Consider the following 27,314-nt stretch of genomic DNA (forward strand, 5'->3'; position numbering starts at 1 on the left):
TCCAAACTTCTACTGCCTGCCTTAGTTGCTGACTCAGTACTGATAAGTGTCTATAATGCTTGCCTGCAAACATGTGGGCTCTTGCTTCAGCACTGGTTTCATTCCAGTTTTTCAGCTTTCTCTCGGTGAAGACTTTATCATTAGAGTTTAGTATTAGTTCAGCATATGGATAGTGATTCCTCCCCTGCACTTCAGAGCTGTCTGACCGAAGCCTGTGCCCTGTAAAACAGGGGGCTTAACTGTGTCCTCTGCTGAAGGAGCTTGCTGATAAGCTGAGTTTATCAGATCTGCACAGCTCTGTGTGTATACACTGCCCTGCCCAGGGCTTTTCTGAAACGCCGTGTCCCCTGCACGTTCAGTCCGTCCCTCTGTGCCTGTGCACAGGGGAACACGAAGGACAGATGCGTCCTCCTGCTGTGAGGAAGATGTGATGTCAGGGTAGTAAAGCCTGAAACAAGACTGTTGCTGCAAAGCAAGGCTGACTCTGCGTGCAATCTTGTGTAGCACACACAGGGGAAATGGACTTTCTGCAGAGCTGCTCGCATGCACAAGGCACTCCATGCCTCTGCCGTGGCTGCAGCAGAGGGGAGGGAAGAGGAGCTGTGGGGACAGGGAGGGCACAGCCACGGGAGCCGGAGCCACTGAGGAGCAGTGCTGCAGGGTGAATGTCATCCCTAGGCTCGTGGCTCATACTCGCTTCGCCCGTGTTCCAGTGCTGTTCAACAGCAGCACTCTGGAGGGGTGGAAAAGACGCTATACAAGACTTCAATCTGAGACACTGCAGGCTTGGCTCCCAGAGTTGCCAGCCTCTCCTGTCTCCTCTTCTCTTGAGCCTGAGCTGCAGAGTCACAGGCTCATTTATAAAAGGGTGTCAAATTACAGGAGAAAGTTTGATTCATCGTAAACGGCAACCTGTGTTTCAGCAGCTATTTTGTGACTCTAGTGAGCCTAAATCAAGGCAGCGTGGATTAAACTGTCCCTCTGATTTCCTAGCTCACTTTTGTAGGATGTTTGTCGATCTAAAATCCTTTTACATCCTGCAAAATACTGTATTTTAATAAAACTCCTTTGAAATCCTTATCCATTATCTTGGCATCTTGTAGAAGGTACAATTATATCCCAAAGTTTGGTTGACCAAGCCTTGTTCAATGGATGACAGCTTCCAATCCTGTCCAGTAAATAATGGTTCAATTTCTGTAAGGCTGCTTTTGCTTTTCCTCTCTCAATTTGATATCTCAGGCCAGAGAGCAGTGTATATTCCTACCAATCTGAGTTTAAATGAAGCAGACAGATAACTTTGATTTGCTTCTGTTCCTTCTCATCAGACAAACAGGCTTGCATTAATCATATTAATAAAAATGGCATTAAAATTACCAAGTTTTAAAAAGGCACATGACCCACTAAGTTACGAGTCATCCTGTATGCATATTAATTACGAGTTATCTAAATTTTAGTAAAAGCTCAAAGGAATCATATTTTTTCCCTGCATGTTGGCTTTAATTTGTAAAGCTCCCTTGTAATGCAAAATGTATCCCATCCTAATATGGTTCTCTAATCACAGTATGCTTTAATTTTGATGGATGACCCCCAAATGCTTTAAATCCACTAAGATTTGCAGTAATTACAATCTTTTTTAATACTTTGTTTCCTGAGCTATCCAGGAATGTATAGTGACATTCATCTATCAGCACATGGATATCTCGTGTGGTTACTCATTCTCCCATTCTCCTTGCAAAAAAAAAAAAAAAAAAAAAAAAAAAAAAAAAAAAAATCAAGTAATTTGTATGGAGAGCTTACCTTTGCTGCTACATGGTGGAGGGAGCATGTTACAGTTTATCTCCCCCTAGGCACTGCTCCCTTTTTGAGGGATTGTGCTCTGAAGAGGTGCACGTTTTTCAGAAATGTTGGAAGCCCTTCCCCTCCCTCCCCAGTCTCCAAGTAGTAGCATTGTCCCAACAGGAGAGCCAGAAAGTCCTTCCATCCATTCTGAGTGATTGCCAGTGGAAATTGAAGCACAAAGTAGAATTCACTGGGCAATTTTTTTTCCTCTGTTTCATGCTTCCCTCTCCATTTTCTTTTTATTGTAATGTTTCACCTTACAATGTTTGTGATATAATATATAATGCTTGCATACACAAATGCAGTGTATATTTTCAGTGCAGAAGATTTATTTATTTAGTGGTTGTACAAAACAAGATAAAGTGTTGGGATGTTAATCTCCTGTCATCTCCCCCAGACCTGTCCTTTTCTCTCCTCCTGAGCCATGATTCCTTGTCTGACCTTTGCAGAGCAGCATATAATTTCTCAGTCGTGTTTCACAGCATTGCTGATGGTTTGCCGCTGTTTGCTCAGCTGCTTGTCCTGTCCTATGCTGTTTTCTCTTCCACCAGCCTCTATTTTGTTTCTGGTCAGAATTTGCATGTTTAGTCTGCTCTTTGCTTTCTAAGATCTCTTCCCTCTTGTTTCCTGCTTTGGAGACAAGATCTCTCGTTTATTTTCTGAAGTGCATTTCCCCATCCTTTGCTCTTTGTCATCTGCACCCCTTGCTTCCCTGATGTCTCTGATGAGGTGTTCCCTCCCATCTTCCTATCAGAGCCTCTCCGTACAAGGTTTCCTCCTTGTCCCTGCCGCCGGCCATCTCCTGGGAGGCAGCGCAGTGCCGAAGGGCAGGATGTCCCCGTGCTGCTGTGCACAGCCCCGGGCTGCCTGCCCCGCAGCGCACCGCAGCTCCATCCGCCCCTCGGTGCAGGGAGAGGCAGTGGAGCAGGGGGAAGCACATCTGGCACTCGGGAATAGCTGCCAGATGCAGGGGAAGCAGCAACTGACTTGTCTCACAGCAGAGGGTGGCTGGAGGAGCAGGCTGTGATGCCGCAATGCCTCTTTCTGACAGGCACGTGTGAGGGAAGCCTGGAGCTCCATCAGACGCTGGGACTGATGTGGGAGATGCTCAGTGTAGCCCTGAGTGCCACCTATGGAAGTGCCCTCGCCTTTCCACAAGCACGACGTTTGCTGGGCTTTTCCCTCATTCGTGGCTGGTTTTACCCTTTATTTCAGAGGTGACAAAACCTCACTCCAGCAAAACAAGATGGCAGGTCTGTACCACCACTTGCCAGTGTCTGGATTTAGGCAGTGAGCCCAGGAGGCTTGAATAACTAGGGGAGAAAAATGTTTCCTTTCTGGGCCAGTTAATAATCAGGTCATGTTAACAAGTAAAATTTGATTAGGCTTCTGATTAAAAAAGAGTTAGCCAGGAGTTTGAAGCTTGTTGTGTCAACAGAACAGATTAGCTTGAGTCTGATGTTCTGCTTTCAATAAGGAACTGTTAATAGAATTACAGTGTCTGACTTCCTTGTGAGGTTCTGACCAGGATACAGGGCTTTGAGCAGTTGCTGAGTATCATAGGATATGCACTGGCACTTTGTAAACAGCCAGGCAGAAGATTTTACCAAATCATTTAGTTACGATAAACAACGATAACAAGGGACTAGGAAAATCTCCATCTTTAATGAATGAGGTGAAACTTGCATGTTGGGAAAATTCCGGTCGGTGGCTGTCGTTTGCCTGAGGTGACTGGTCAGAAGGGCAGATGTCCTGCTGAAGGGCCCTGAGCTCACTGTTGTACAAGGCTTTATTTGTAGAACAGCCTAGTCAACTCTGAAAAAGTTCTGAACAATTTTGAGAGCCGACCCCTTTTACTGGAAAGCACTGAGAAAACGTCACCCACACCTTGTGAGTGGGCTCATTGTGTGCAAGAAGAAACTGCCTACGTGATGTGACCTGGAATGGTAATGGCATTTGGGTTCTTACTGAGAACAGATTTTAGAAGAAAAGGAGAAAATAATTCCTGTAAATTTTTTATTGTGATTTTTTTATTGAGCCTGGGTACTTTCAGCTGGCTCTAAGAACTGGCCAGCAGATCTCCGCATACTAAACCATTGCTGTTTTGTCGTACAAACCGGCGTCACAGAAAATCAGGGTACCAACTGTTAAAACCATATTGTAAATGCCTAACATTTAGAATATAAATAATGCTTAGCCTACTTTTCTCATCAGGATGGGATCCAGTGACAGTGTGATTAATCATAGGCTGTTCAGCATCAGTAGGGGGAAATGAAACCTATTAACGCTGCCGTGTTCTCCAGGCACCGAGGCTGTACTGGGAGGAAATGATCTCTGATATGAGGGAAGACAGACTCCTAATTCAACACACAAAATTCCACCTGCTGTCAAGAATGATTAGAGATCAGAAGGGTATCTGAGGGTATCTGTGGGGATTGCTTGATCTTTGTGGCTAATGAAGGTAACTGTCTACAGTCAGGCCCCCATTAAAGTTCAGTGTGGAGTTTTACTTTGTGCCTAAGACGTTCCCCTGCCCCAGATATGTAGGAGCAGGACAATTGGTCCCTTGGAGAATGCTTATCCTCTCTAGCTCAGGCACCAGCAGTGTGAGAGGGTGCACATTGCTCTCAGCTCAGAGCAGCGAGCTTTGCCTCTGCATGTTACTTCAGGCACTGGGGACACTTTTTGGATGCTGTCTCTAAGCAGTGCTTTGCTCTGCTGCCACCATTACCACCATCACTAATATTGCTCTTCAACTTTATTGGGGGGGCAAGGAGTTGGGAACAAAGCAATGTTTCTTCTACATCTTTGAACTTCAGAATTGTGGGTTTAAATAAACACATCTTCTGTTCTACACTACAGCCAGGCTACCTCTGTCTACTTCACAAATTATTCATTTAAGCATAACCTCTATGGATTTTTTCCTCCCTCAGATCACTTTTAGTTAACCTATGGGGGGGAAGCAGATGTCCTGCTGGAATGCCAGGTCTTGGATTCTAAAGTCTGCAGGAAAGCTGTAGATTGTCTGAAGGACACATCAAGGGCAATGCACTGCAATCCATCAGCTAAGAGAGAGCAGGATGGTGATGGTGTGAACAGAAACAGAGTGACAAGCTGCTGTCACATGCACACTCTTCATGCAGATGACAAGCAAGTGCTTGTACTTAACTGGATCCAGGTAGCGGTATCAAGGCTCCCATATGGAGTGATTTGTCTTAGAGGGCAGGTAAGCTAAAAATAACCAGGCAGCTCTAGGGGAGTTTGTCTTGCCAGGCCCCCCTCAGTTAATATCAGTAAAGTGAGATTGCTTCATTACTGTGACTGAACACTGAATTTGGGTACTGATGTAGCAGAACTGGGACTGGTGGAGAAGCACTAATCAGAAACATATTAATTTGGGAGGGGACTGGCTAGAGGAAAGGAGGTACAAGGGGAACAAAAAGGGTTCAGAAGTGGAGAAATGGAAAGTAAGATAAAAATCAGGTAAAAAACAAAGGAGGGCAGATTTTCCAGCAGTAAGAGTATGAGCTGTTAGTGTAGCTGTCCCCCTGGCCTAAGGACACCAGGATGCCAGAGGGAACCCTTGGGACAACTTGCTTGCCTGCCAGCCAGGTCTGCTTTGGAAAGGACTGGTGTACGGGGGCAGAGCCAAGAGGGATAACTTGCACCTTAATGTTAAAAGCTGTGGGGAGAGAAGGGTGACTTGTATTTCAGTAGTAGTTATGTGTAATTAATAGGATTTACACACTCTGTAGCTGTGTGTAATAGCAAGCCAAATAACGTGAATTGGAAACAGTAGTCTGTTTATTAGTTAATTAAACAGTTTTATGATTTATTAGTAATATGTTGATTAATCAATAAGAATTACAGGTCCTATCAGTTAGATCTCAAGCCTACAATATAAAGGAGAAGAGTCAGACCCTGAGGCAACAACCCAGCATATGATTCTTCTGAAACTGGACCTTGCATGGCTGTGTCTCTGTGGAACCCAAAGTGGTAAGAAAGTGTTGTAAACATATGTTCAACACCAGTCTGGTTACTCTTCCACTTAAGACTGTCTTCCATAGTAATCTGCAATCTTCAAGGTGATGTATTTAATGTAAAAGTTTTTTTATTCCCATTTTTTGGTTATTAGTTCCTACATGGTCAAAATTGTCCCAATCTCTCAAATGTCCCTGTAAATATTTTTGGTTCAGTTAGTTTCGGCTTATGGTTCCTGTTTTGGAACAGGGGGGCTGGCAAATTTTTTTTTGGAACTTTATAATCAGTTTTTCAAATCTGTCTGGGTATTTAATAGCTGCCATTGCAGACAGGATGGTTTGGTTGTTTTTTTTTCTGAGTAGCCTTTTATTTTTTCTTCCTGTGAAATATTATTTAGTTTCTTTTTGAGAAAATTCTCATTCCTGATTTAATTTCCTTTGACTGTTTTCTAACGATTTTGGGTCAGCTTTAATGCCTGCATGTTGGCTTTAATTTGTAAAGCTCCCTTGTAATAATGTAATAATTTCATTATTTGTTCTGTCTCAGTTCCTTGATGCCTGACAGTTTCTCTCTCACTGCCTGTTGTCCTGATGTGCAAGTTTCTGCATTAACAAGAATTTAGAGTTTTCCCCATGTAGATGAGCATCACTAATGCATAATGAGTGTGCTATTTGTGATCCCTCACACCAAAATTCTCTTCAGGATGGTGGAAGCCGAGGCTGCTTTCCCACTTAGAAAATCTCTCACTTTGCTGGTTACCACAGCCATGATCACTATTTCTTTGGCCATGTCTCTGCCCTGTGCCCAGCCAGCAACAAAATGCCATGCCTCATATTTCAGGTGGATTTATTGGGGATGATGAATTATGAATTTTTATGCTGGAGTACTTATTATACTTGTGTCTTGTGTCAAGATCTAGTTGGATGAAAGAACTGAGTGCATTAAAATACCATTTGAGAGGGTTTATTAGTTAATAATACCTTGAAATGAAGTTGAATGCTTTCCCTCATGTAAATTTATGCAAATGTTTTTGCACTGAAAGTGGAATTATTATAATAAAGTGGAATTATTATAATAAATAATAAATATGTATATAGAGGAACCTGAGCTATTTGGGTTTAGTTACCATATATCTTAGAGTTGAAGAGGCTTATCCTGACCAGCCTAATTATTTCCACCGATCCCAAGAAGGGTTTTTTTCCCTTCCTCTCAGTTCATCTCTGAGCAGACTTGTACTGATTGAAGAAATGCAGATGTTTAAAAAGTTCTCTTGGTACCTGCTGCTAGGTTGAAGCTGGGTTAGGGCTTCAGCCAGTCCTGCTCTGGCTGCTACTGCTGGTTCAGCCATTAGACCTTCCTTAAAACTCCATGAGCAAATGAAAGCTGCTTAATGCCAGCTCTCTGTGTGCCTTCTGTAGTGGCTGAAGTTCCTTTCAGCGTTTCCATCCTGCTGTAACTGGAATTAGATGGATTTGTTAATTGTTGAATTTACCTCTGCCCAGTACTGTAGGCTGTTCCCTCTTTGGAGCTACGTGGAGAGATTTGGTGGCTTCCTCTGTTAGAGCTAAAGATGACCACTAAGGATTTGTAAAGGATTGCTCTGACTGCCTTGAGCCCCAGCTCCCTTCTCAGTGATAGCTATTAGCACCTTTTAGCTCAGGAAAGTGCAGAGAAACATATACTTAATGAGGAGAGAGCAAATGTTTGAATAAGTGCTCCAGGGAGAGCAGTAGAGAGAGCATTAGGATGGAGCAGGGCTCCTGTCAAAGGGCTGCATCCTTGGAGGATGCTGCTGACCACAGCAACCCTCCTACCTCAGATTCTTTTTCACCTTTTTTATTTTTTGAAGATCTGCGCTTGGAAAAGTATTTAGCTGTCATTTAAGGCAACTTATAGTGAGTTATGCTCCTATTTACTGGCAGTTTCACTCTTCCCTTCTCTCCCACACCCCTTTATGAAGGACAAAACAATTGATTTTTCAGTCAGAGGCAGAGTGAGAGGAGTTGGTCTACAAATACAATTTTCTCAAGAGCTTCTGATCACTGATGACTTTTGTTGCCAAACTTTTCATACTTATCCCTGCCTTGAATCTGTGTAAAAATTTCAGTGAAAAAACTCTGCTTTTCCACTGTTGTTCCTGATGTGGTTTGGATTAGGAAAATCTGGGATGCAGTGCTGTGCAGAAGAGAAACAGCAAGCCTGGACTGCACTGCACAGTGGATTATTTCAAGTACAGTGAGTGGGGGTAGAAAGACATTGCACTTAGCATAGGTAACACACTTGAGGTCAGACAAAAGCCTGAGTATTCCACACACTGCTAATCTTCCTAACTTGAGTTTTATCAGAAAGCCTGTCTGAGCTGGTTTCCATATCTTGTTTCTTTCTGTTTAGTAAGTGCACTCACTTTGGCCAATTGTTTGTTGTGTGTGTTTACTTTCCCAAATTCATGGAAATGAGTGTTATTCTTCTTTATTTGGAATAATAAAACCAGAGAATTATTTTATATCAACATCAACAAAATTGAATTTGTGAAAATATTTTTTCTATATGAGGGTTTTATTTGAGTCTTTAATTCATTTCATTTCCTGAATTTAGATTCAATTATATGTTCTTCCTTTTAAATGTATTCTGTTTATAATTATTTTATTATTTTATTGTAGAATATATCTGAGTGAAATTGAATGTAGGTTTGTACTGAAAGAGGGACTCCTTTTTCCTAGAAAAACTAAATGTGTGTAAGTCACTATATTTAAATATGATTTAATTTGTTGCTTGTTAGAGCAATAGGATGTTACTTTCTTCCCTCTGCTCTCTCAAGTCCAGGGCTGGGTAGCATGCAATAAATCCTTGCATCACAACTATGTGGACTGAATATATGAAAAAAGATCACATTCTTAAACATAAGACTTGTGCTGGTGTTCCAGAACCCAATGATATTTATTTAACATTATTTCTAATGCTATGAGTGGCAAGAAAAGGGTTAGATGAGAAAAAAAGGCAACACGGTGTGCATGGATATATGTTATGGTATTACAGTTGAGCCTTTGTAGTGTGGGTTAGATTTTTGGCCAATTTTCCCAAAATAGGGAAACTCCAGGGGACTCCAGAACTATGGATGTGAACACATAGAAGCCCAAGCACAGGAAGCTTGGTACATTTCTACCTTTTTTCCTGTTTCACAGTCTGTTTCATGTCTACAGTTGTGTTAAATTGCTGGTATTTACTGGGTGTCCTGCAAATGAAGAAGGGATGATGAGGGCAGCAGAGAATCAAACTATACAGAACAGGAGATGTGGCAATGAGCACTAGCACAGGGAAGAGGACAACAGAGGCCTTGGCTGTAACACCAAGTGGAGCATGAGAAGAGGCAAAACATCTGGGGAGAAAGAGGGGAGGGTGAGTGATGACAGAGGTACATTACTGTTTCTTCACTAAGAAACAAAATTTCCTAATAATTTGTCAGGCTCTACCTTTTCAAGCTGAAATTCATTACTACATCAAAGTGAATGCCCTGCTACTAACAGAATAAATGTCTCTATTTAGAATGTAAATGAGAAAAATGTATGAATTACAAGACATTTTAAGAATTGTGAGTGGCTGGGGGGATGGAGTTAGTCTTATTTTAGAAATTGGCTTTCACATAATTTGATAATAAGTAATAGGCTTAGCTTCTGATTCTCTAACAACTTGAAATGCAGCAAATCTTTACAGAATGTGAGAGCTGCATTACACATGAAGGGGTGTTTTGTGGGGGGTTGGCTGCTTGGTTTGTTTGCAGCCTGCCTGCCTCCCTTTCTATCTTCCCACTGGAAAAGGGCAGTGCCCTCCCTCCCTGGCAGACCACTGGGAGAGAGGGCTGAAGTGAGCCTCACTCAGCACTGAATTATGCCAGCTTGAGAATGCTATCATTTTCCAGAGAGCTTGGGAGCCCTTCAGGGGTTAGAAGCACATAACTGGAAGTTATGTACCTCCTGTGTTCCTCTGTCTCCTTCTGCCTGGAGGAGAAACCTGCTTGAAAGTGCAGTATTGGGCAATTCTTGGAAACAGACACCTGAATGCAGATGCATTCTTGTCAAAAGGAAACCCAGAAAACATTTGCACAGATGTGGTTGACACAGGAGGTCATGATCTCATTTCATATGTCACTGGTTAATCTTAGCTGAGATAATTACAGACATATGGCTGTCTAAATATGAAGTCAACAGGAAGGTATCCAGCTACATGTGGTACTACAAGTAAATCAGATTTCACTGCAACAGCCAGCAGCTGAGGCTATTAGGTGAATATCGGATGTTCCCTGACAAAATTTATCATTAAAAAAAACAAGACAACAAATTTAGATTTATTCACTCTTTGTATGGCCTTGTGGGCTGGCACCAATGTGGATAAAACTCACACTGGTATCTCATAATGTTCAAATAGTAACCAATATAGAACTTATTTGTGTACGTTTTCCTAAACATGACAGGATGAAAACTCTGTGTCCAGGAAGAGGTGTAACATATTGCCTAAACCATCTGGGTTGATGCTGGCAAGTCCTGGAAAATATCCAGACAATGAGGTGTGGATGGTTTGTTTCCCTGGCCAGCAGTCGGGTCAGCATTGTCCCCTGCTCAGGCTCTGACTGGCTGCTGGCCCCAGCAGCACAGTAGCTGTAGGTGCAGTAAAGCCCTAAAGCAGAGGCTGGTCTGTAGTACTCAGAACAAGGACAAAATGTCCCTGATGCTTTGCCTTTTAGTGTTGACCCCAAGTACGTGTTTTTCTTTCTTTCCAGAAGGCCTCACCTTGTGGCCGCATCATTATCACATTTCTGTGGCACATATCCACTGCAGCACAGTTATAGCTTTGATCTTTCTGCTTCAGAGGACTCCCAGAGTTGCTTGGGAAGCCCATGGGGTATCTTTGCAGGATACTGCCTTTGCAGCATGCAGTCAAACCCACTGGTTTGTTCCAAGCTCAGTGGCAGTTTCCTGTGCAGCCATGAACAGGCATCATTAATTACATTATTTCCTGCCTGTGAAGCAAGAGGATGGACTGTCCTCTGCTGCCCCTTGTCATGCTTTTAAACCACTTGTGAGCAGAGGTTTTTCCTCCTGTGTGGTTGAACTCTTGTGGTGTCCTCACTCAGATTTGATCAGGCCCCCCCCCCCCAATTCACTGCTGGGGTAATTATTTGTCCAGGTCACAAGCAGAGACTTGCATGATGAACTCTAGCAAGGCTTTGTGTGCCAGCTTGTGCTTTCCTCTGAGCAAGTGCTTGTGCTCCCCAGGTGCTGTGGGCCAGGAGAAGCTCCACAAACCCACAATGAGCATCCCATGACTTTTCCTGCCAGCCAGACTCTACGGGGCTGTGTTTGCAGGACCAGAGGCAGCAGCAGCAGCTTACTCTGGGTAAGCGCTTTCCCTTGGGCTCACACGTGTTCTTGCAAACTGAGATTTCACACAAGCCAGTGAAGACAATACTTCAGTTTTATTGTTGTTTAGGCATGGATAGAAACATTAATTCTTTTGCACTCTTGGTTCTTGAGACTTGCCTATAGTGAACTTGGAGCAGTGAAAAACCCAGCTCCTCGGACTGACGATTTAAAGTGCATAGGAGATCAAGCAGAATCCCAAAGGCGAGGAGTTGTTTATATTCCTTTTTCTGTAGCTGTGAAAGTTGAAGGACTTTTTTTTCTTCTCCTTTGCCCTATATTCCCCTGACAGCGGTATGAAAATTTTCAGCCCTTCCCTATGCTTTCCCTTTGGAGTTTTCCCTATCTTTGGAAGATTCCTCTCTGTATTTAAGAACCATTTGTAGTGTTATAAACAAAGAGAGGTGATAGATGCACACTCCTTCACAGGACTCTGGTACAACTTTTCCCGTTCAGAGTCATGCCCACTGAATTTGTTTTTTCTTTTAAAAAACGTGTATCGCTTGGCAGTGTTCTTGCACCAAAAGAAAAAGATATATTTATATATAAAGTAACTTTTTTGTGTGTTCACGTTTTATTTTGGAAAAACAGGTGTTTAAAAATTTTAGAATTTTTTTAACAAAATTCTAAAAAGAAAAAAAATCACAATATTTACAGAGATAACAGAATGGCTTAGCCATGCAAAACAAATTACTTTGGTTTTTCCCCCATTTTACTTTGGTTTAAATATTGACCAAGATTATAATTTTTTTTGCCAAGTAAAACAGTAACAAATTAAATTTAGAGGCATATAACAGGATTTCCCTCTAATATTTTATACAGCATAGAGTTTATAGGACATCTTATGTATTTAATCCATGCCAATGCACTACAGGAAGCTTTTATTAAGACATCAGTCACTACTGCCCAGACATTTAACATTTTACAAATTTACAAGTAACAGTGTTTTCTTCCCCCTAAATAATGCAAAAGTGGCAAAATACATTTCCTAACGTCCATCTTTATCTTTTATTTATTTATTTATTTTTGCCTACCAGTCTATAAAAACTTACTTTTTCCCTGGATATTTGTAAATGGAAACCTGATGTTCTGCTTATTCTACTGTTCCGCTCTATCAAAGTTGCCTGCTACCTTCTTCCAGAAACTAACTTTCCAGATAAGATGAAACTTATCTCCCTTAAGTACAACTTTCTATTGGCCATTCACCCTAAAACCTTTTCCTATCAAGTACCATTCTAAAAATTCCCTCAAGCAAAAAACATGTTTATAAAGTTACAAACTTGAATGTAACTAAAGATACATAGACATTTCATTGTTACAATTATATGTACTGTTTGATAAATTAGGTACCAGTTAAAAACACTAAAATTATCTCAAGGTGCATTCAATATCTGTAGCATAGTTAACAAAAACACACAAAAAATATATATATATATATTCTATTTTTGTGGGAAAAATGCAGCTTTGATATGACCACGTTTTAAAAAAAGTTTCCAATTCTGACTGGTATCTCTCTGAAATGAAGAAAAGGTACAGTACTTTAAGGCAGCGAATAACATAAAGGAATCAAAATTAATCCAGAATTCCAGTTCCTTATCCTAATGCTAACATGAAAGACGACTGATAACCATCAATAAAATGCGTGTCTTGCTCTAGAAGAAAAGGATTTATTAGCCACCAGCTGTATGTAGGCTAGGAATTTTTCATAGTGTTCCTTGCTAAATACCCAGACTTCTTCAGGGAAACTCTTTATTCCCTTTCTAGCCTGTTTAGCTGTGCATGGTTTTTTTAAATGTTCCTTTTCATTAACAATTTAGTTCTTTCTTGTCACAGCTGTCCCCCTTCTGCTTTACCACGATTTCAAAGAATGGAAAAGGAGTTTGACATTTTCCTTTAAGACAATCTTACACTCTAGGTACTTGCTACAAAGCAGAGGCTTCACTGATAACAACCAGAATTAGACATGTACCTGCTCGAAGGGTGTCATAAAAACAATTGAAATAAAACCATTACACTATACATCAGATTAACAGCAACTCCCAGAACAAAGCCTTACAGTGTATAAAAATAGCTACGTAAAAAATTTACATAAAGGCAAACAAAAAGAAATCTTCAGTGCAGACATTTACAAAAAAATATTTCAAACAGAACACAACATGGTGACCTATTATCATGGCTGTTGCCAAAATTAGTTTGTGGGGTTTTTTTAGCTTGAGATAATTGTGTCTAAAATCCTTTGAAAACCTGGTAGTATGATCTGCTTAATACTTGAACCATGAATAGCTGTCACTTCTTTGTATATGTTTAAATACAATCCACGTTCATGCTTCAATTGGTCTATATGTATTCTCTGAAAATATGAAAGATAAAAGCCAGTTAAACATTTTAAAATATGTTACCCATCATGACTACTCTGTATGTAAACTTCAAATAACAGATACATGAATAGTACTTTCTTCTGCAGCTCAGTGATGCAAACACTTTCTTTCGTGACAAGAATCACTGTTACTGGACGTACTGGGAACAATATTGCAAATTTATCTGGTAAGTAATGGATTTATGTCCATTTCATTTGTGTAGATCTACTGTTCTGGAGGAATACAGAGTAAAAGATTGCACTGAAGGCACACATTGTATTTATGCTGCAACCTTTTCAACATTGAAATTGACTTGTTTTCCACCTTTAAATCCTTCCTAGGCCATAATTTTGGTATTCCCAACTCCCTTTTCCAAACTAATAAAACACTGATATTGCTGGTAAAGTGCCTACAGCAATGCTGCATCTCTTTATATACTATGTAATTGCTCTATATAAGCCAATGAATTCTGAATATTTAGTGAAAAACTTGTGACTGGTATTTGAAAATTTCAGACAATACTGACATATTGACATTATTAATGAGAGTTGCATTCACTGAAATAAGAAACCTTGTTATGTAAACATGAAATATATAATTCCAAATGCTTTAAACCCCTTTTACCTCAAGAAAGTGTCCAGTGCTATTTGCTTAAGATCACTGAAAATCAGGGCTGTCTACAGGTTTCCTGTAGAGGAGCTTACAATGCAAACACCCCTCCCTGTGTACTACTCTCATTTTTAAGAACAGTTGATGACAAACTCAACAAACCTCTCTACGGTTAGCTGGTTTTCAGACTCTTGTGTTATCACAGTGTTAATTTTAAATGGCCTAAATTGGCCAGAAAAATGGTCTAACGCCCTCCTTTGGGTACTAAGAGGAGAGGTGCAGCAGTGGTGTATATATGTGTGAGCACAGGGTGGTGCTCTTGGTGCTTTGCAGTGCTCCTGTAATTCCCAGCAGAACTTGGGGATCTGCCAGATCATTTGTAAACAGTTTACTTCATACAGATCCCAGCAGGGGAAACTTTCAAACCTGTTACTAATGTAATGGACAGTGTCTCTTTCCAGGATAGAATTGATCACAGTACAGGTGGGTGAAATCTAGACTAAGAGAATTGTTTGGTTCTAAGGGAAGTTTCATGACCTTTGCATTAATGATGAAAAAAGTGACCAAGGACTTGGAAACTCTTGCTTTCAGTAAGGGAAGAAATTCCTGTAAACATTTCAAGTCATACCTTGAAACCTTCTGAACCCTACATACACATATGTACCACAGTGATACATTATACAAATTTATATTTTCATTTCCTTGAGCACATACATTAAAATAAAGCCAAATATTAAGTTCCATCTGAATGTCAGGCTTCTTTTTATATTTTTGTGTGCAGCTCTGAATTCTTACCTAGCCAAAAGCTTGAGTCTGTCTGTCTACACCACAAAACGACTCTACTGCCTCACCTCTGGAAGGTGAACACCAGCCCAAGCTACAGCTTTAATCACCAGAGAGAAATGGTGGACAAAGAGATGTTAATGCTGTAACATGAAACACTTACCTGGAATGATGATTGACACATTTTCTCTTAAGTTTCAGATTTATGATTGTTTTCCTCTAGTTTTTTGTTCTCTTCTATATTTCCAAGATCTTTGTCGACATGTTTTGATGCTGTCCTATAATGTAAAGGAAGGGCATTTTTGCATGTCTACAGCATTTTGTTCCATCCTCATATTCATGACACTGCCTCCTCCCCTCACAGTAAACAGAAAATTTTGACATCTGTTCTGAGCAGAGCAACAGGTTTGCATATGTCTGTAAATAAGCCAGTGACACCAGATCCCCACTGCTGTGAGTACCACAAGAAGTATTGCAGCAGGGCTCTGTGTGTTTGATTTACCTCCTGAGGAATTCAGAATTAGTCTGAGCTAGCAGACATTTAGTAAGGTTAAACCAGTTGTGGAGATCCATGTTTCTTGAGAAAGTAATTGTGCAGCTTGTTTCAATAAACACGAGTCTGCTTTAAGGCGTACTAAAACGTTCCAAGCGTTGCTGAGATATCTTGATCAACACAGCAATCTTTTGTGTACTCGTAGTAAATGACTTTCAGAGCCCGTGCCAAACGGAAGCTCTTTAAATGTGAAGAAACTAATGAAAATTCTGGCAACACTGAGAAAAAATCCCACTCTAGCTTCTAGGTCTGTGCTAGCTATGACTGACAAGCTTTGGGTAAAGATGAGATTGTGTAAATGTTTGAGGGGGGAAAAAAAAAGAGGTATGCCTCATTAAAAATAGCAGGTCTTCCTTAATGCAAGTAGTGGTGATGAATTAATGAGTTGAGTGCTTAGTTTAGCTTAGCACAATAAAACCACTATGCCATTCATTTAATCTGTGAGAAGCCTCACTGTCTGCCAAGGTGAAGGATTCCTGCAGTGCTGTGATAACATTTTGAAGGTCCCTATTTTGAAAATGTAAATGGGCAAATGTGTTTGAGTGGGACGAAGTAAATCCCTTGTGTCAAAGCAGATTATCGTAGCTGCATTTTCTCTACAGATAATTTGTTTCCCCAAACAGAAAAGTGAGGTCTGTTGTGACAGATTGATGCATATGCTCACCCTTGCTGCAGGGTAAAGACCCGGAGTGACGCTGACTTGCAAAATACAAAGAAGACACAGGTTAGGGAGATAGTGTGACATGGCACGCTGACACCATGCAGGTACGCACCTCCCGAAGCAGCGGGCAGAGCTCGCGCTGGTGGAGCGCCCCTGTGCACATCCTCCATCTGAGCAAAGGCCGGGAGCAGTGGCTGCCTGCCGTGTGTGCCCTGAGCTGGAATACCCTGGGAGCAGTGCTACTGAGACAGCACTGTTTAGTCTTTGTCTCTGAAGAGCTCCTGAGGGGGTGCCAATGCACCTGACCCCCCCACCTCGGGGAGTGCTGCTGAAATGCTGCTCTCCGGGCTGGGGAACACAGCTTGGAGGTGGAGTGCCAGGGGAGCATGGGATTCTGGATCCCAAATCCCACAGGCTACACTGAAAGGGACCACTCTAAAATCTTTTTGGTTTTAGAGGCGGTTATTTCCTGAGGGGCTATAAGTTTTAACATTTTAAAGCAGCATTTACCTTTTCCTATCAGTTTAGGGCGCCTCTGTTATATTTGTGTGACTGACAGGAAGGTGTCATCCTGAAAACCCATTTACTGCAAAGATCTGAGCTCCTCTTTATTACAGGCAAATTTAATTTTAAAAGTGCTGAGATAGTATTACAAAGTAACTTGTTCTACAGTGGTAAATTTCCATTGGGCAGTAACATTCTATTTTTTTCTGGTATTCAAAACCTGAAACACATGGCATGCAAGAAAGGATGTGAGATGCAATGAAGAAGAAAATTCAGTGCTTTAGTAGAGACTGACCTTCTGTGAGCTTAATAACCTTTCACAAATCTCTTTAATCCTAACAAAAAGGAAACAACCCCTCCAAAAAAAACCCCTTGAAAATTAAAAAAATTTTAAATTTAAATTAAAACCATGTTTGGTTTAGGTTGAGCACGTAATTTGGCTTGTCATGTGGCTAATGAGTCTTCCATAAATAAGTCCCACAAAATAGGAGACAATAGGGAAAGAGATTAAAAGCTGAAAGAGTCTGGACTCAGGCAATTACCTGAGCTGAAATGAGTTGGATGTGAGAAAGCAGTATCATGCACATCTGTCCTCATATAACTGCTAATGTCTGCTCTTGGAGACTGGATAGATTATGGGCATGGCTCACTGGGATCCTTTTCTTTTGGCCTCTTATCAAGAGTTTTACAGTGCCCAAAGCAGACTGAATCTCATAGGACCTGACACTTACAGCAGAGGGATCTGTCTGGTCTTCGATTAGGTTAAAAGTATTCAATGACTAATGTCAGGATATTCTGCAACGCGATCAGGTTTTGATTTTGAAAGTAATCTATTTTAGTTCTGCATACAGTGAAACTGAATGTCACCTTTATTTTCCTAAAGACACAATGGGCAAAAATGGGACACTCAGAGAGCAACACTGGCTTTGAAAGAGGCAGGTGCTCCAGAACTCTTTTGGAGGATGTTACAAACCACCTGCTTGAAATGAGAGCAGCAGCAGTTTTTCATGTCTGACAATCAGATGGATTTCAATTCTCAGTGCCTGAGACTGAAATGCAGCTGTTTATTTATGGTGGTTTGGTGATCCTGCTGACCTGGTTTTTTTGTTCCCCAAATACCATTATCTAGGCAGATTCAACACCTCAGCACAAACAATGCTGCTGCCTTTTTTAGTGCTATCCAAATAGTGTCATTGAGAGACACAGCAGTTATTTTGCAGAGTTGCAGCAGTGTGATCCAGTGGCAGTGCCCTGCCAACAGCAGAGGCACAGCCACCCCTGGCATGGCACCAATCCCCAGGGCTTGACAGACGTGGCTTGGGTTTGTAACAGAAATGTCTCAAAACACAGGTTCCATCACTTCCTGGGGTGACTTCAGGCACAGGACAAATGCTCCTTTTCAGCTTAGCATTCAACAACACTTGTTCCTTACATTTTTTGTGCATTGACTCTTGTCAGCTTGCTCCATTTTCAACTCAAGAGTGACTTCCTGATAATGTCTGAGCAGGTGGGCAATGGAGTCTGAACAGATAGAAGTATTCCCAAGGATTTGCCCAAAAGGGAAGACAGCCCACTTTGCCCAGGCCCGGAGCACTCTCACACATTGTCATTATCTGCAGCTCCACAAAAAAAGCCCACACTTTTGTATGCTGTTGTTCTGAAGAGTGAGAAGTTGGTTGTAAAAATATGAGTTTACTCACTCAACTCTTTTCTTTTTTCTTTAAATTAATTTGTAAATCATGGATCATTTCGAGCTCTTGCTAAAATTATGACTCATATTTAATATTTATCTATGCTTGCTCTTCAGGAAAACAATTATCCCCAGGGAATCCTAATCAAAATCTGTCTGTAAGTAGCACCAAAGTGAGGTTTTTAGCATTCTTTGGCGTGTATGTACTGAGGGGCCACTATTTTCATGGATCTTGTTCAGATACTGAACGATGCTCATAGCATTGTTTGTAATATGAAGACCATTTTCCATGATAACTGTTTTTCCTGCTGTAGTGTAAATACAGACTACATATAGGTGACCCAAAAATTGCAGTAGGGTTTTAATTTCTGAATTCTTTTAATCTCGCAAGTCTAGGCCTCACCCTCAACACTATTTAAGGAAGAAAGTATGCAGTGCTGTTTGTCCTTGTTACTCAATCTTGTGATAATGACATGTAAGATAATGCACATCTGTGTAGTTCTGGGGGTTGGAGCAGGAGCCATGAATTTCATTAAAACTACACTCAACTGCACTGTTGCAGAAGATTTTCTAGGAGCTAATGGTTTTATACATCCCAATCTGGACTAGCTGCAACCTCCTTATTTACTCCAACCTTGCCTTCCACTTTCTTCAATTGTTTTCAAATGTCCATCAGTAGGAAAAACCACAGAGATCCTAGAAAAATATTCCAATCATCAGGAAATGGATGACTGTTTTTAATTTGTGTCACTTTTATATTAGTTTTTTGTCATGAACTGACACTTTCAGAGATGTTTGTAACTATGTCTTTTCTTTGGAAGGGAACTGAGTGAAAACCAACACAAATGCTGAGTCTTGTTGAAAACATAGTGACTTTCCTACTTTTTTGGCCCACCATGTGTGGACTCATATGCTTGTTTGCTCTAAAGTATCAGAAAAGCAGAATTTTTATGCTTCAAATGTTCAGTTTCAGAGATGCCAGTAACCTTTGTCATCACTGTGACCTAAGAAACATTTCAAGAGTTTGATGTGCTCTGAGTGTGAACAATTTTAAGACTGCTGCTGTGATTCAGCTGGTCCATTTGAAGTTTCCTTCACTGGATGTTGAACGATTTTAACCTTTATCTAGCCTTGTGACTTGAGATTTGGGCACCTCCAAACTCCAGGGACAAAAATGGGGCCAGGGTCCAATCTACGTGCAAACTTTCATGACTAGAGAGCAGGGTACAGGGTGCACTATTTCCTTTCTGAATCTTTAATTCCTGCTATGTCCTCAGCTGTTTCTGGCAAGGTGAAAATTTCATATATGAAGCATTTACCGAACATGGGTGTCCTGGAATCTCTCAACTGACGTCTGACACAAAAATTTTAGAAAGATTCTGAAGTGCTGAGTTATATTCTGTTCAGTGCATATTAGTTTACAATATCCTTTTTGGAAAAAGGAGAAATCTGAAGAAAACAAGTGTTTGGCCTTCTGCTCAGATGAAGGAGAAACAAGGCATGCTGGAGTAGGTAGCCTCAACTTTTTATTCAAAAGGAGGCTGGTTGCAGGACGTGGAATACAGATGAGTCTCTGATTTATGGGATAATATTCACACTGAAAAGAATATGTGGCAATAATCAGCTTTTCCATCAAGTGGAGCTGAGGCAGTGAGTAACTGTACAAGTGATTTATTGGGAATATATTCCAAGGCTACAAGTATAATTCCTACTTAGTGTGGATGACAAGACAATAGAAGATTATACAAACCACAACACCAATAACAAAAAAAAATTAACGTTTTTCTTGCCTCGGCAGACTTGGAAAGTTCTGTGCTGCTGCGTTCTCAGACTTTCCTTTGGCGTCACTTTGGGGATAGAGATTAGGTGAGTTACTGGTCAAGGGTGGGTTCAAAAAGTAACTACTACCTGTTGGCCTGGATGGAGTTGTGCCTAAAGGTGTAAGGTGCTTTTTGCAAGGCCTGCTTTGATTTCTAGGCTATGATTCATAATGAAAACTTTGTCAGAATAGGTACTGACATTCTGCTTGCTCCTGCAAGTATGGTGTGCAGAAAGTAGGGAGGATAACAACAGATCAATTTAAACATGTACAGAGAACAGGAGATTGTCAATGATGATATATCAATTAAGGGGTTTTGAAGCTAGCAACCACATGTCAAATACAGAGACTATTATTAAACTATAAAGGTATTTTTGTTTCCAGTGAACCCGTCTAATCAATTCTAGCTCTAATTTTTTCTCTAAGCTTTAGGAAGAGAAGTTGAGCATGAGAAAAATGAGTGTTGTCCATTTAGGATATGCTATATTCTATCTTTGAAGCAGAAAAAGTTACTGTAATTCATAAATTCATCTCATGCTATATTCTATGATTCCTGTCAGCTCTCCCCACACTACTCAATGGTGCAAGAAAAGATATTTTACCTTCTCTGCCCTTGTTATAATCAAACCACCTCATCCAAAGAAACCCAAACCAGTGTACCAAGGTTTCATGATTCTACATTCACACATTCAAAAATGAATGACAAAGTTATCTTAGACATTACTGCAACAGTAGCAAAGTGTGGGAGGAAGAGCACTATGTTGTTACTTTTAATTTTTTAACACAAGAAGCATAAGCTTTGGAAAAAACCCAAAAAAATCCTCTTTAATATCTGAGTGTGGTTCTGTGCTTGGGTAATTTATAACAACTCTATATTTGAAAAACTTCAAAAACCTAATCCGTTATGGTTGAACTAAAATTTTTATGTATTATCCAAAAAAAAAAAAAAAAAAAAAAAAAAAAAAAAAAAAAAAAAAGAGCATTTCCTAGCAGATGGGGAATTCCTTGTTGCACTTTCGCATCAGTGAAAACACATTTGTTCATAGTAAAATACCACTGGTATATTTTAGATTTCATTTGATTCAATTTTAGTGAAAGATCATACAAAAACCAAGTGAACTTTAAGACTGCTTTTACACCTGTCCTTGTCAGTGCCTGTTATGCACAACCACTTAACCTCCTGTGCTAAGAAGCAGCTGTAAGAGCTGTCAGAAAGCAAGCCTGTTTCTGACTGCCTTTGGTTCTCCCTGGAGACAAAGGTATAGGGATAAGACCAAATGGAGCAAGCCAACTTCAAAAGGACAGAGTAACATGGTCACTTCTTGAGACCCTCCCATTTATATTCAGAAGTGAGCCTCTGTGACAAGGAAGAAACTTGAAAGCAAGCAGGCCTCACTGAAAAATGCTATTCTATGCCTGTGATGGCTAAAACCTGGATTGGGATGAGAGCTTCTAGATTTTTCAGCAACAGAAGCTCTATCTTTACCAATTTTATTTCAGAAATCTTAAAATATAGGTGAACAAAACAAATCTCTCTTTTCCCTGAGATGGTTGAGCCTTATTCTGTATGTTATTCCATTTTAAAGAAAACAAGCTAGCCAATTTCTAAATGAAGGCAGTTTCTAGCACCAGTACAACCACACAGACTTCCACACAAGTTCCACAATTAAGTACTATATTTAAATGCAAGAGTCAGCACAGACTTGGCTGTCAGGGAAAAGGACCTCATTACAACTCTGATCTATGAAAATCTTTGAACCCCACCTCTAGGACATGAGTCCTGTTCAGCATTAGGACAAGACAGGGGTACCAAGTTTCCTTTCTCTACCAAGTGCACCTACTGTAACAGCTTTTCCCCACTTTAGACTACTGGAATGCTGTAGAGGAAGGAAAACAGGTAAACATACATCTCTGCTTATCAGCTTATCATTGTTCTTTTTCCAGTTTAGTATAAAGTTTTACAAAAATTCTTACTTTGATTTCTTCACATAGAGCCAGTAGACAACACCTGCAATCAGAGCAACCAGCAGAAGACCGACCACAATTCCCACTATTAGCTTTGCCTGGTCATTAACCTTTTCACTATTGTCATCTGAAGCAAAGAAGAAAAGTTAATGAGATGACCTACGATAAAGTAAAGCATTACAACATTTCTAAAGAATTTTCACCAGAAACAAGAAAAGGGACTAGAAATGGAAAAAAAAACCCAAACTAGGCATTGCTCTTTAAACGTGTTTTTAAGCTTCAAGAAAGTCACATCTTAGTCAATCACAGCACTAACTATTTCAAATCAAGTCCAGCTTTAAGGGACTTTAAGGAACTTGTGCAGTGCTCTACACAGGTCTTGAACCGAGACAATCAAAAGCAAGGGTTACAGAGAGAAAACCATACGTACCACTCCTATCCTCTGGCTCATCGTATTCTGGAATATTTACTGAAATGAAAAATGTTAAAATTAAATTAGAGACAACACATATTTGACCTGAACATCACCTTTAATTGCCTATTTACACCAGTGACAGAAACTGGAACAGTGTTTGCCAAACAAGATATTTAATCCCATCTTTAAACAGAAGTCTTTCCTTTGTAACTATAATATATCCCTTAGAAGAATTTTACTCTAAAACTGTATAATATTAAAGTCAGAAATATTTCTGAGTATTTCTGTGCTAGCCTTCCAAAGCTTCTCACTACTTTTTGTCATGATGTGATTAAAGCCCAGTATGGCTGATTTCTGTTGTGAGTCAAGTAATACCAGTAATAATAAACTGGAATTTAGGGACTAAGGGATATTGTCAATTTAGCAATAAATAAAGACCTCTGTCTTGTAAATAAAGTATTACTTTGCAGTATTTTGTGCTATTGTGTTGTACTATTATTTTGTAATATTGTTTACTTTTCTAAATAGAGGTATCTAGCCAAGAAAGTCATGAAGCCTAAGTGACCTCATGTAGAAAGCAATCAATAAATTTTATGTACTACTGATCCAGAGTGGATTTACAATTTCTTGACTTAAGACAAAAAGGTTAAATATCTTAGTATCAACATTACTATGCAGACCTACTCTTCATTTGAGTGTGATGTATGGGTACTTTATGAGAAACTGTAACTTTAAAGAAATGATCTTTAGAGGACACTCACTAGCAGAGACGTTCATGGAGGTCACAGTCCTTTCTAGCTCATTTTCTGCAATGCAAGTTAAAGTTACATTTTCCTCAGGAGCAATTACAATTTTACTGGAAAATTTCCCATTAACATATTTTGTCTCCTCTGTCTGAAAAGGTGAAAAATGAAGATTAGTATCCTTTAAAAACACAAAGAACAGTACACTCATTAATTGTGTTACACACTGAAAATGTTCAGAGGGAAATAACTTTCAACTATTATTTCAGTTCTCCAAACAATAGCAATAGAAATACATTTTTTATTAAATGGCAATGCAAATATTTGAAAGAAAAAGCCGGACAAAATATCCAGTTATAGATGGCATAGTGCACACTGTAAGACTAATGATAATAAAGGTTTATTCTGAAAAAGTTAACAACATTCTGTATTTGCTTTTCTTTCAACTATTTAAAAAATATTCCAAATGGCAAAATTCTTAAAGGAAATTTCAGACTTCTAAGGTGTTATTTTTTCCATCTTGCTGTTTTTCATTTATGTCATTATAAGGAAAAGAATTGCTCTAAGTTTTCCAGTTTCCAGCTTTCTAAGCTGTTTCCACATTAAGCATTATTTTGACAAGCTCCGTGTATTTAGTAGCACCTACAGTATCTGCACTGTAATAGTGATGTGTTGTTCTTTAAATTTGCTGTACATCATTCTTGGATTAATGCAACACCCAGAGAAAATTATTTTCAATCATTTGTGTAGCTTCAAGACAATTGCTGTCCTATACCTACAAGTCAATGGACAAATTTTGACAGCTACACATAATTTCTGTAGGCTTAAAGCACAACCTGATGAAATGTAATGGAATCTACAGGAGCACTGTACATTGTACTTCCATCCACTGACTGTAGAGAGATCTCATTTATTTTTCCTGCTAAGGCAAAATGTGGCAATACTCTGCATGGGATTTGGTAATCCATATAAAAATATTTCAGTTTGCATATTTTCCAGGTATTTTGCCTGCTATGTAGGAGTTCTTCTTATTTATCCCCAAGGATGCGGGCATAATGTGAGAAACAACAGGTATAACCATACAAAACCAACTATAAATATTAGGATAAAAGCTGCAAAGCCCATAAGGAATTATACTGAATGTAACTTCTGATTCACACATGCCAAATTTCATTACACTTCACTCAGCTAATGCCTACATCAAGTACCCATTTGCTTTCTAATGTAAGTTCTACAATTCCATCGTTATTTGCAAATTCTTTATGCAATGGTGAAATCAGCACATTACCCAGATAAAACGACTAAGTACCCTCATTTAAAAAATGCATATTTCATTTGTAACCTTTTCTTTTTCCTTCCAGCTTCAGCTTGTAGCCAGTGGATCTCCTTTGCTTTCACCTGTTCTATTCAAAAAGGCTTTATCATAAAAAATCATCCATGTAAGTACCATGTAGCTACAGCTACCACTTAACCTTCTCTTATATAAATGAAAAAGACTTTTCTTCAATCTCACTATCTGAAAAATGTTCCTCGACTTTGATTTGCACTTCTTATACACTAGTTTTTGGTGAATAAAGTAATAAGAAAGATACTTGCTTTATTTAGGATGCTTCCACTGCCTGTAACTGTCCACTGCACTGCTGGTTTGGGGAAACCTTCCACATGGCAGATAATTGTTTTAGACATTTTATTTGTGTTGGTTTTCTTGGTCATTTTGATTTGAGGTTTTCCTACAAGAACAATGTTGCAGTTAACCATTTGATTTAAAAAGAACAATAATAATCATAACTTTCTGCTCTCTTACCTTCCACAATAAGTTTAAGTGTCTGTCTTTTCCTCAATCCTTCCACCTCCTGGAGGGTCGTTTCACAGACATAGTTTCCAGCATCTTGATACTGAAGACTTGAAAATGATGGACTTGTTTGCATTCTGGTATTGTCCTGATAAAGTCAGGAGTTAGAAGTGACAGAGATAGACTCACAATACATTAACCCCTTAATGACAGATGTGACTACTATCAACAGGAGTTTTCACATGCTTTGGAAAATTAAAGCCACACTTTTAAGCTGTTTCCCCATTAATAACTAGCATTTGAATATCCAGCGTGAAAAGTAGAAACTGATGGAGATTTATAGAAGCCATCTCCTTTCTTCCTGAACAATATTGCTTTTAAATCTAGGGCATAAATGGGATCAGTTATTAGCTCTGAGCTTTTCTAGTGGGTTGGCCAAGACCACAAGTGACAAAACATGTTTGAGACACAAGCAACTCTCCTCTAGGCCAGGCTTACGAGATCGACATATCCTCATAAACAACCATTAGGCATCCTTACTGTAAATTTCCAGCACTACAGGTTTGGTGTAAAGCCACCTTCTTCAATAGCTGCATTTTTCACTGTCTGACCTCTCAACCCGTGCCCTTTTTGCTATGTTTATCAGAACCAAGACCAAGCTCATCTCTGAGAAAATGCACCAAAATTCCTCCAAACGGGCTTTTTTTCTTAGAGGAACCTTATTCTCAAAAGGCCTTGCATAGACAATTTCGAGAAAGTTGTATTTGTGTTACAATATGCCTTAATTCTCTCTATTTGAAAGCTGAGCTGATAATTATAGTAACTGATTTTCAGTCATCAATGTGAGTGAATAAGATCTCATTTTAAGCATATGCATAAGACTCATTTTAACAACATTCTTTAAAAAGCCCAACGAACAACTTCCTTCCTTCCTTCCTCCCAAAACACTGAAGTAGCAGCAGTAATATGAAGGGGTGAACACTCAGATGAAGTGTGAAATAGATTAATTACTGACCTTTATCCAAAACACAGTTGCATTTCTACTGGAAGAAATTGTGCATGACACAGGCAGGGCCTCTCCAATCTGTTTTGTGACTTCTCCACTAGGAGTAAGCTGCAAATCCAAATCTGGGATAGAAAGAACATTTGTAAAAAGTTAATCTCAGAAAGCCTGGCCCATTTCAGAGGCTTACCAAGAAAAGAAAATGTGACTAATTGCACTCATTAAATTCAAGATTTCATTTCTTCAATAAAATCTAAGTCAATTTTACAAGTAAGGGAGATGAGAGAATTATTCTAAAATAGGCATTGCAGAACATTCATATTTTTGCTGTAATTATAGGCTAACAGGAAAAGCAAAACCTCACTAATCACTAGAAAAATGGATACATTTTTTTCACCTTGTTCTGCTGAAAGAATGACACAGTAGGCATAAGAAGATGAAGAAGTACTCCACATAGAAGTATGTGAATTTGGAAAAGGAAGTACAGAATGCTGTGAGGGCAGCTTGCTATGGGCCAGGTAAAAATGCATCTTCAGGGGAGGACTAGTGCAGGTGGGGACAGGTTATGCTAAATAGTAATTGTAGAGAAAAAGGCAGGTCAAGGGGTACCTTTCTTTTGTGTGATAAAACTAGAGGATTTTTATCCTCAAAATCTGGAGGAGATGAAGGTGGTCAAAGAAGGTGTATGAGACATGATACTGACTGAAAGGGTGAGATGTCTGAATTACAGGGTTGGGGCCCTTTACACACGAAGCCCTTTACTTAAAGTGCCACTTTAGGTACCTCAAAAAAGACTCCAAGCTCTGCCTGACATATTTAAGCTCCCAGGAAATTGCAGTCAGCGACAGCTGTGTTTGACACAAGGCAGGGTGAGAGCCAGTAACAGGAGTATCAGAAAACACTGCTTTGGATTTTTCTTAGTATAAAGGTTTATATATAATATAAACCTTATATATATAAGCTATTTCTTAGTATAAATGGGCTGGTCATTTTTTTAAAATTTTAATCCTACAGTGAAAGAAAAGCAGAGTTTGCCAATCTCTATTTTGCTTCCCCTCTGACAGTGCCTTGCTTGTGAGCCAAGTTGCCTGGTTGAATGACTGTCACAGATGTGTGTGTGCACACACAAACATGTGCAGTCAAATGCACACATGACTTCATCACAAATATAGTACTTGCTGGCAAA

The 27,314-nt window shown here is 39.7% G+C and overlaps 1 protein-coding gene across 1 annotated transcript in view; it reads right to left on the reverse strand.

Moving 5' to 3' along the window:
• Window positions 1–11,275: 11,275 nt before the first annotated feature.
• The window catches only part of ALCAM (activated leukocyte cell adhesion molecule), a 118,685-nt gene continuing 102,646 nt past the window's right edge, over window positions 11,276–27,314 (reverse strand). The window contains exons 9-16 of the mRNA XM_082278726.1: window positions 26,141–26,253; window positions 25,138–25,273; window positions 24,930–25,063; window positions 23,352–23,484; window positions 22,606–22,644; window positions 22,185–22,302; window positions 15,147–15,261; window positions 11,276–13,584 (exon numbers count right to left, since the gene is read on the reverse strand). Of these exons, the coding sequence (XP_082134852.1) occupies window positions 15,174–15,261; window positions 22,185–22,302; window positions 22,606–22,644; window positions 23,352–23,484; window positions 24,930–25,063; window positions 25,138–25,273; window positions 26,141–26,253 (761 nt within the window). The 3' untranslated portion in view covers window positions 11,276–13,584; window positions 15,147–15,173. The remainder of the gene's footprint in view (window positions 13,585–15,146; window positions 15,262–22,184; window positions 22,303–22,605; window positions 22,645–23,351; window positions 23,485–24,929; window positions 25,064–25,137; window positions 25,274–26,140; window positions 26,254–27,314) is intronic.

This window comes from Coloeus monedula, assembly GCF_965178545.1.
Source record: "Coloeus monedula genome assembly, chromosome: 3".
In the NCBI taxonomy this organism is placed as follows: domain Eukaryota; kingdom Metazoa; phylum Chordata; class Aves; order Passeriformes; family Corvidae; genus Coloeus; species Coloeus monedula.